The sequence below is a fragment of the Manacus candei genome, unplaced genomic scaffold (genome assembly GCF_025592945.1).
Source record: "Manacus candei isolate 608988 ecotype Guabito, Panama unplaced genomic scaffold, ASM2559294v1 h1tg000018l, whole genome shotgun sequence".
Classification (NCBI taxonomy): domain Eukaryota; kingdom Metazoa; phylum Chordata; class Aves; order Passeriformes; family Pipridae; genus Manacus; species Manacus candei.
The window spans coordinates 7216206-7226186 of record NW_026138066.1 but is presented as its reverse complement, the minus strand read 5'-3'; the positions used below and the strand labels follow the sequence as shown (position 1 = coordinate 7226186).

Below are 9981 nucleotides of genomic sequence, written 5' to 3'. Positions count from 1 at the left end.
AGAAGTCACCCAGACAACACCACACAGAGGCAGTTTAAGTACAATCTATATTATCTCTATATTTTTTATTTGTCATCATATTTGCTCATTTCTGCGGAGTATAACGTCACAAAGACCAAAATAGAGAGAGCGGCTTGTCGCTGAGCTCACATCAGTTAAACACAATAGGTACAAAACTAGGTGACTCTGTCTTATTTATCATACTTTTTTTTTCAGTCATTTATATACAAAGAACTACTCTATATGGAAAAATAATAAACAAATCCCATGGGTATGTTACATGGTAAACAAAAAGGAAGGAAGGAAGAAGAGCGGAAGCAGGTGAGGGAGAGCAGCTCCAAGGGCCTACTCCTGGAACTGACACATTTCTTGGGGCCCTGGGCTACCATGAGCAGACCTGCAAGACCACAGATACCTTGGCCTTCTTGGTTTCAAGCTCTGAATCTTATATTTGCTCCTCCAAGCCAGAGCGGCTTCAGAGCCAATCCTTGCTCTGGCACTTGCCTGTCGGGAGAGAGAGCAGCAAGCTCTGCGCTGGATGATTTTGTGTGGTGTTAAAAAATATATATGTATATAAAATTATAAAGCAGGGCAGCTGGCTGTTGTTTGGGCACTAGTTCTTCATCAGGCTTCTCTGAAGGCAGCTGGTGCGAAAGGATTATATTGAAACCACTACATAAAGGATGCTTTGAGAATATCCAGATCCTCTGCACAGCATATATATGCAGGAGACATTTCAAAGTAAGTTCTAAGAAACGCTTCTCCAAGCCTGGACCACCTTCATGCTCAATGAGGCAATAACTGAGATTTTGGATTTCGGCCACCCAAATGCAACAAAGATTGGGAACAGTCACCAAGTGGGCGACTGGGACATCATCAAGACCTGCAAATGCAAAGAAAGGGGAGGGTAGGATCATGTCCTACACCCTACTTTCCTAAGAGAGAGGGCAACTTTAACATAAGTACCTCACGTTTAAAGGACTATTAATCAAAGCCATAGAGGACAGAAGGAAAGCCCATTCAATCTTCAGCCCTGCTTTCCAGGCAGCTTATGCATGAGGAAGTTTTACACCAAGCCCACACAAAGCCTGGCAGAGCGTATTTGCATGTCCATTTAAGCAGACACAGACTTAGGAAAAGCAGTAACTAACAGCATGGCATCGCAGGATGTGTGCAAATGGGGAAATCCAACAGCACAGAAGCTGCTGGATCCACTGATCCTGCCTCCAGCTCCCTCAACAGTCAGCACTGTTGCTCCCACCTGATTCACCATCCCCCCAGACACAAGTACAGAAGGAGACATTGTCCTTAAGCCCTTTCTTTATCTTATTCTCACAGCAGGGAGCAAAACTGCCTCTCCTTAAGCCCTTTTGCCCAGCTTGGGCAGGGGTGCTGAGGAAATGAGAAGCTCTTCACTCACTGTCACTCCTGAGACACTGAGCAAACAAGCAGGTGGATTAGGAAACAAGTGGAGAGGTAACCTGAAGGCAGTAAACCAGCCTCCAGTGCTCCTAGCAGAGTAACAAGGGGCAGTGTGGAACCACACAGGTCTGCTGATGGCAGGGAAGGCAAGTGGGAGAGGAACAGAGAAACTACAGCCGAGAAGAACACAGCAGCTCGCTCCAATCTCTCAGTTTTGCTTCCTGCTTGCAGGTAGGAGCATCTGATCTGTAGCACTTGAGCATGCTGCCCACTCTTCCCCTAGATAATTTTAAGTAAGCAAGAGGCATTTTCTGGTCCCTGGATAGATCTACAGAGGGATCACTTCTGTTGTGGCTCTACTAAGTACCCATGGGCCCATCCGAAACCCAACAGTAGCAAGGGAAAGCTTCTCCCACTTTCATGGATGCTGGTTCCACCCTTGATAGCACTGAGTTGCAGCAGGGTCTGTGAAGTGTGCAGCAGCAGCAGCAACTGCTGCCTGGGAGAATAAAAGGGACAATTTTGACCAGCCAGGTCATGTCAGGTTTCAAGTCTGCTCCAGTTTGGCCCAGAACAGCTATGGAGATAAAAAACAAAGGAGTGTGCAACATTCCTTTCTGAATATTCCAGCCTAAGAGTAAAATTTGTGCAGCTCACAGGGAAAGTCAGTGATAAAAAGCATGGGGAGAGATACCTGTGAGAGACCAGGACCTGCTCTGGCAGCTACCTGATGCAACCCACACCTTTAAGAGGGGCAGCTGTGATGCTAGGGGACAGGAAACATAAACAAAAAACTGGTTTTGTGTTTACATATCTTCCCTTCCCAAAGAGGATTGAAGGGGCCAGAGCTCTACAAACTTCCACTGCCTATCACAGGCAGTCCTCCATCTTCTTAGCAGGAGACATGCTCCAGGGAGGCTTCTAGCCACAGGAACACAAGGGAGATGGGAAGCTTGGACACTTAGTGATTAGAAAACTCCATCCTTGTGAGAAAGCAATTCCATCCCCACTGAGCCTCAACAAGCATCAGCTTTGATGGTGATCAGGGGATGTAGGGAGCCAAAGAAAAGGAAAAAAGTCCTGTCCTTTTCCCCCTCGCTCACTCAAGTGACTCTGACTCCAGGGCTCAAAACAAGGTGCTCGGGAGGGTGGGGGCAGATATTCCTTACTTAGCATTAAAGGCAATGGCTATATAGACCAGTCTCTGGTCTGATCCTCAGGAATGCTTATCGCTGCATCCCAGTCCCATTTCCCAAGGATCACAGAGATGTTAGTACCAGAGAGTTGGGGAGAAAACTATGCCTACATCAACCATTCAGGAAAAAGAATACAAAGGAGTCAGGTTGTCCTGTTGGAAAAAAAAACAAAAACATTTTTGGCCACAACTCCAGGCTCTGGCCAGTGACGCTCCACACCAAGTAGGGCAGGTGTGGAAAGCCAGAGCTCCAAATCCTGGAGCTTTGCTTCAATTAATTTGATTGCTGCTGTAAGGAATGGGCTCGAGAATAGAGTCCTGGCCATTCCACCACCTCCACGCTGCTCATCATGTCCGTACCCACAAAAGCTAATGGGAAGTGCCCACACTTCTGCAATCTGTACTCTCTAGGAAGTGATATGACTTGCGTGTTTCTGCTTTAATAAATTATAAAAAAAAAAAAAGGGAGGAAATTGACAGCCTGTGCTGGCAGTTTCCCCTCCTAGAATTCATCATCAGAGCTCAGCAAGAGGGTCTTCTCGTTATCACGGGCACCGGAGCAGCTGTGGGAGCGCGAGATAACGTGACTGCCATTGCGCCAGGGTGGACCGTGCTCCAGCGTCGACTGCTGGGTGTACTGCTGGTAGGCTGGGGAGAAGTTGTGGATCGCATCTTGGACAATGTCATGAGGGTTCATGGTCTCCTTGAGGCTGCTGGAGATGCTCTTCATGGGAGCACAGCGACCTGTTTGGGTAAGACAGGGAGGGACAAGTGAGGAACACTGCTGCCTTCGCCCATGCCCCTGAACGTGAAGGTAAGGAGAACGGGGAACATGCAATCCTAGGTCCTGCAGACGGTATGTTACAGACTTCCTTAAGCAGCTGCTGAGGAAATGCCACACAAATGGCTTTACCAGTGGTGCTCCTAAATTCAGATGCTGTTAGCCAACTGAATCCACCTCAGCACTAAATGGGGTACACACCATGAGAGTGGGACATACCCACAGTGACAACCTCCACTACATGTTACCAGTGCTGGCTCGAATGTGCAATGAAGACAGTCAGGTAGGGAGGTACTCCTGTAAAGGGTTTCAGAAGACAAAAACTAAGGAAATTCTAAAAATTCTAGGAGAAATGTCATTTGCCATTCCCACTCAGTGAAAATTACACTGCTGGATGGTATCAAAATGTCCACAGGAAAGAGACCATACAAGTGGGAAAGCAGCACAAAGGAGGGAAAGGAGGGGAACAAGCAGTGTTAGAGGAAGAACCACCCCTTGTGTAGAGGGTGTCACAGTGACACCATGAAGGAAGCAATAGCTGGAGATTGTCCCACTCAAGTGCTGAGCACAGAGGAAGGCAGCATCCCCTTCTAGGAAAATGCCATTTCTCATGGGTTTTAGGTTCCATTTCCAGTGTGAGTTTCTGGCTCTGCTCAAGCCTGGGGATGAGCTCCCCAGAGAAGCAAAGTATGATGATCATCTTGGGCAATTACAAAAGTGAGGAGAGGCTGGGGTGAGAGCACAAACCAGCTCCTTTGAGCCTGCACAGCTGACAGGAACACTCTGCAGCTGCGTGTTACTCCACTGCCCACACAGCCATTTTACTACTTATAACCCAGACGACCCTAAAGCAGCTGTGTGAGGCAGCAGAGTTACAGATCTACAAGGAAGGGGGAACAAGGGACAGGACAGGCTGTAGGCAAGCTGGGAATCAGGAGAGAACAGCATCTCAGCTAAAAGCCAACTGAGACAAACACACAAAGCATGCTGTACCTACCGTATGGCCCATATGATGGAACAGCTGCATCAGGGACCAGTGGCCAAAGAAGGGAGAGATAAAAGGAAAAGGAGAGAGAGAGAGAGAGAGAGAGAGAGAGAGAGAGAGAGAGACAGAGAGAGAGAGAGAGACAGAGAGAAAGAGGAAATAACAAGAACTGAACAAGGCCCACCACCGAAACATTCCCCACTTGTACTTGCCAGCAGTTTACCCTTTCATCACCCACAGATCTCATCTCTCCCCACTGCAACAACTCTCCTTCCAAAGCCTCTGGGGCTGGCTGGGATGGAGAGGTCATCTACAGGCTGCTATCCTCCCACACCTCATCACAGATCTCCCATAGCAGGAAAGAACCCCTTTATTTGGAAAACACTGAATGTACATGCATAGACTGGGCACAAAAACCCCCTTTTCCCAGAGATAACATCCACCTTCCTCTTCCGTAGAATAAGACTTCTAGCAGCCCAACCCTCACTAAGTCATTACAGGGAGATCCTCCTCCTCCATGACAAACATATTGCCAAAGCAGAGGCTCATCTTCCCAAGCCAGATTCAAAACAGAGCCTGTTTTAGGCCCCGTCCCTCTTGCCTTCAGTCCGTTGCACAACCTGGAGCAATGGAGTTCCCCTTTGGTGAGACAGGAAGAAGGACAAACCCACTCCACCAAAACGATGCAACTTCTTGCAGCCCTCAGGTCTGCAACAAGCTGTTGTGGGTGGTATACTGGGGAACTGAAAAGGGAACAGTGCAATTCAGGCAAGGTTTCTGCCCTGCAGAGCTGTTGCACAATGAATCTGTTCAGACACCGCAGAGGAGGGGATGTGACATTTTCCAAGCATTCAGGTTGGGAGTCATATCAGTGTGTTGGCTGCCTGAGGGACCAGTCTCCACCCAGTCTCACTACCAAAGAGACAAGCCATATGCACTGGCATACTTCCTACCTTGGGCATCAATTCTCTTGTCCACATACACCTTGTATGTGAAGGCATGGCGCAGGGCAATGGCTGCAAAGAACATCTCCACACAAATGATGAAGTCTTGATACCCAGCAGCTACTGTGCCTTCACCCACAGACACACCAGCAGAGTGGATTTTGGGGATGGCACCACACTTTTCCAAGATGGCCAACAGCATCCCTAAACAAAGCAACAAGCTCGTGTAAATGTACAGAAAACATGATCGCATGGTAACTGTCAAGAATAGCTGTTTATGCTGTATGTCCTAGATGCAACCCCACAACACAGGAGCTACAAATAGAGCAGGCTACGTACACCCACCTACAGCCACTTGTACAACAGAGAAAAGAGGAATAAAATGAGATAAATATGCTTAAGCAAAGCATGTTCAAACACTGACCCTCTTCTGTTCTCAACTGCTGCATAAACTGTGAAACTAAGTGCTGCAGGACTTATTCAAGTCCAAAACAGTAAGAGCAGTCAGGTATTTCTGCAAGCACTCCTGTGATCTGTGTTGTCCTAAAATAGGTTCTTTCACATGGTGTGCAATCCACACACACAGTCAATGTATTCGATTTATTTACAGTTCTGTGCAGAAAGGGGTACTGGGTGGTAAAGCCACAAAACCAGCATAATGACTACCAAAACTCATCGTTTATACATTTTAGCAAACAAAGCCATTAATGTTCCTTGGCTACAAGTTTCCTAGTTCTCTTATTAATTAGTATTTTATCTTCTATTTGTTATCAATTGTCTCACTTCTCATACCAATTAGTCTTCATGCTCAGTCTTTCTTTTCTTTCAAGTCAGTGGGTTTTTTGGGTTGGTGGTCATGATCTCCCCCTGCCAGAATTACCTTTTACCCAGTCAGAGCTGATTCAACACAGTTGCTGAGTTGTCTTAGTTTCTTCCTTATCTTGGGGGTTCTGCCTAATGACCTGGGTGCCTGTTAATTCTACATTCTTTGTGTCCCCTGTCAGTGGTACATCCTTCTTCCCAAGCTTTGTTAACCTCCCCCTAGGTCTGAGATCTGAAACACGTCAAGCCTGAAACCTTAACAAGGTAATTCTATAGACAAGTGATTCGTCTTTCTAACACCTGGACATCAGTTAGAGCTTGTTAGCTGCTCTCTGTTTCATGGATTAAATCTCTTTTCTTTTTGATTAGACTTGAAAGTATACAAAGATCAAACATCAAAGAACATCCCTAAGAAAATTTTTACATATTCCACATTGTGCAACATCAGCACTTTGACTAGCTAGAGCAAAAATTCAAGTAACAGAATTTTTCATTTAAGCATAGGGTATTTTTGACAAACCACTGCAAGAAAAAAGTTTTTCCCTGTACAAAACCATGGTGGCCAAAGAATTCCAAAGAAGACAAAGTATGTGACCAAATGGCTCAAGATGATAAAACAGATGCTTATTAGTTTGTCCATAGACAGGGAGGATGGGCCATACTCCAACAGCCTAAATTCCACCCAAGTTCCTACTCAATTAGTCTTTGAAGTGCAACTCAGTAAACCTAAGTAGGGCACTGAACAGGGAAATGCTTAGAGCCAATTAGTAAGAGGCACTAAGCTTAGGTGGAATTTCAACTTTCCGAATGTGCCTCTGCGTCATGCGCATGAATTCTGAATGTCTTGCTCAGCGGTGGGTCTGTGGCAGCACACACCGCACTCAGCCAGCTTGCTGCTTCACATAAATCACAGACATACCATTAAAATTTTATTTATAGAGCACTGAAAAAAGTACTAAAAATTTTTAGATGTGCCGCTTTAATCAATAAAATGGCAGCATGAGATAAAATGCTGGCAGATTGTGCTTTATGACTGTTCCAGGAATGCAAAGGACTCTTCACCCTATCAGCTGATTTTGCCAGGTAGATATGCGTGTGCACACACACACACAGTGATAGTGAGGATTCAGGAGCATAGAAACAAAATGAAAATGAGCAAAACAGGTTTCCCAGAAAAAAGCAGTGAATGACTATAAAACAAATAGAATACAGAAATACATTCTGTCTATTCATCAACATCTGCTCTATTCACTCTAGTGTCTGAGGCCCTGCAGAGAGTTCTTTGTGCCTACCAAGGGAAGGGAAAAGCAGCTCACCTTGCCAGAAGGACAGGAAGATGACAGACTTCACCATGAAGAACTTGAGGACTGGGCTATAGGGACTGAGTAGCTCACGTGTGGCGAAGTAGAAAAGGAAGAGGGCATACAGTGCCAGGCTGACAGAGATGTTGTAGATGATCGTCACATAGAGGTAGCCACTGGTCACACTGAAAAGAGAAGATATATGAATGCCTGAAACTTCAGCATGATCTTTTCCCCTTGCCACTGTCACTGGGGAGTTCAAAGAGTCCATTTCCTTCCTGCCTCCCTGTCCCATTCCCTCCCCCAAAACTAGGTAGAAAAAACCTGAAACTAAGAGGGCTACCTCTGCCCTCTTCTCTCATGTGCATCAGCCCATGTTGTCCCATCTTTTCCCATGGCCCAGCACACACATGGACAACATGCAAAGCCAGGCAGAGAATGGGCAGCCAAGTCTTGCACGCCAGACAAATAAACTTACTCAAAGTCACCATCCTTGTACTTGCCGAAGGCCTGAAGGATGACTGTGCTGATTGCCATGAGGGGTTTCACCACACAGAACTGCAGGGTAGCCTACAGGAATGAGAGAGGAAGAATGATAAGGCAGGAGGTGCAAGGGGCCAAGTCCCCAAACCAGCATCACGATGTAGTGTCCACTAGGACAACTCAGCAAAGCAACACAAGTCCAGCCCCAACAAGGAGTCTGATCCTGCCACTTCCTAATCAATTGTGCTTGATGACTGCAACACCCAAAAGGAGATACAGGAGATTCAGAAGCAGTATGTGTGCTATCTACTTGTCCAGAATGGGAAAAAAACTGTCTTTGTAGGGTTGCTTCTAGAAGCTGCTCAGGTCCTCTCTTCCAGAGCTGCTTTTCACAGGCTGTGCTGCAGCACATTTATGCATGGCAACTGTATGAAAAACAAAAAATCCCACACTGTGCTATGGTATGGACACAGCAAGTTTAACAAAGGCATACTGGGGAAGTAAAGCCAATCCATAGTTGTCATCGTTAGGCAAGAAGGTCCCCTGGATCGGAGGGGAACTTAGTTCTCTGAGGAGGAACTTTTGACAGCTGCCACGATATTAAGGTGTTTTGTATACACAGAGATGTGTGTTGACAGACAGAAGTTAAGACCTGTTCTGCTGTCATCCATGTGACCTTTACTGAATCTCCCCAAAGATTCTGTGGCACTTGGGATCAACTCTATCCATTCTGCCAGTATAAACCACTGCTCCTATTGGAACAAATGTTCTCTGAAAGCCACCCCATTCTTCAACTTTCTGGAGATGCTGAACTTCAAAGTCCTAAGAGAGTGAAGATTTCTGACCCTAAAAATGTTTCCCTGAAAAGACACGATCCATGTCTCCCTGAAGGAGGCTGGAAGAGCCTTGGCAGGTGCTGACCTGTGCACATGTGGGGAGGGCTATGTAAAGAAAGAAGGTAAAACCAAACAGTAATAATTGCTTTGGATACGATGCAATTTGTTAGTGGTCATAAGACTTCAAGGAGATTAAAAACCCCAGCACATGCCAGTTAGTGAGTCACTGTAAATATGTGAACTGGAAAAGGTCAAGCTAATTGGTAAACAACTCCATCCTCTGAGCTTCCCCTTCTTCCAATCTGGGATGTTTTAACCATTTCCCTGCAATCCAAACCACCACGTACTATTTTTAGTTGCTTCCCTAGAAGATGCTACAGCATATGGGAAGCACATGGATGGTGTGTGACCCATGTGTGAGGGTCATCAGACACAGGCCCAGTAAAGAATCTTAATTAAGACATCCTAAAGGAAACAAGCTGTTTGGATTTTACGTTGCAGCCACCACACTGCTGGAGGGCCACAGGCAACACAGGTAGACTCACTGACCCAAACCAGGCACCTGCTTGAGAAAAGCTTTTAGCGGAGGTGAAGATGGAAAGAAGGAATGGTTATAGTACAGATTCCTTCAGGATGAAAGGGGCTGGAAAGAGCAGAAAATGGGCAGGTGGGGTGGGAGGCAACAGAAGTGCTGGAGATGCTGAGAACAAGGCTAAAAAGGGCAAGGTGTTCCTTCCAACACATTCCTCCCCCGATCATCATGATGATGGATACTGCCTAGATCAGCACTGACACGTGCTCTGTTGCTCTTTTGCACCAGCTTTCCCATGAATTTGCCTTGAGGGGTCTTCCTTGGCAATCCTGAAACTCTAGAAGTACTAGAAAGTGAGTCTTGGCATCAACAATTTCTCACCAAGCCAAAAAGGACAGAAGTATTTAAACATCCATTTGCAAGACATCTCCCTCACAGCCTCCACAGCAGTCTTAGCAGTTAGCAAAGGGCAGGCCTGACTAGAAGAAATGCTGCTAGATAGCAGCAAGGGAAAAGCAAATTATCCACCTTAGCCAGAGTTACCAAATGAGTTAGGATTTGTGGAGGCCAGCAGAAAAAACACACCTCCCCCTGCCCAAAGAATGCTTCTAGCCTTCACTGTGATGAACAAACTTTCCAAACACGGCCATCGCCAAACCCATGTGGCGATAATTGCCAGA

The 9981-nt window shown here is 46.2% G+C and overlaps 1 protein-coding gene across 5 annotated transcripts in view; it reads right to left on the bottom strand.

Annotated features, from left to right (window-relative positions):
• Positions 1 to 39: 39 nt before the first annotated feature.
• Positions 40 to 9981, bottom strand: part of TMEM184B (transmembrane protein 184B) — a 30983-nt gene continuing 21041 nt past the window's right edge. For 3 of the 5 annotated variants that reach the window (XM_051785020.1, XM_051785021.1, XM_051785024.1), the window contains 5 exons: positions 7929 to 8020; positions 7466 to 7635; positions 5337 to 5531; positions 4396 to 4419; positions 40 to 3361 (listed from right to left, as the gene is read on the bottom strand). In XM_051785020.1, the coding sequence (XP_051640980.1) occupies positions 3120 to 3361; positions 4396 to 4419; positions 5337 to 5531; positions 7466 to 7635; positions 7929 to 8020 (723 nt within the window). In that variant the 3' untranslated portion in view covers positions 40 to 3119. The remainder of the gene's footprint in view (positions 3362 to 4395; positions 4420 to 5336; positions 5532 to 7465; positions 7636 to 7928; positions 8021 to 9981) is intronic. The other 2 variants (XM_051785022.1, XM_051785023.1) reach the window with 1 other exon arrangement.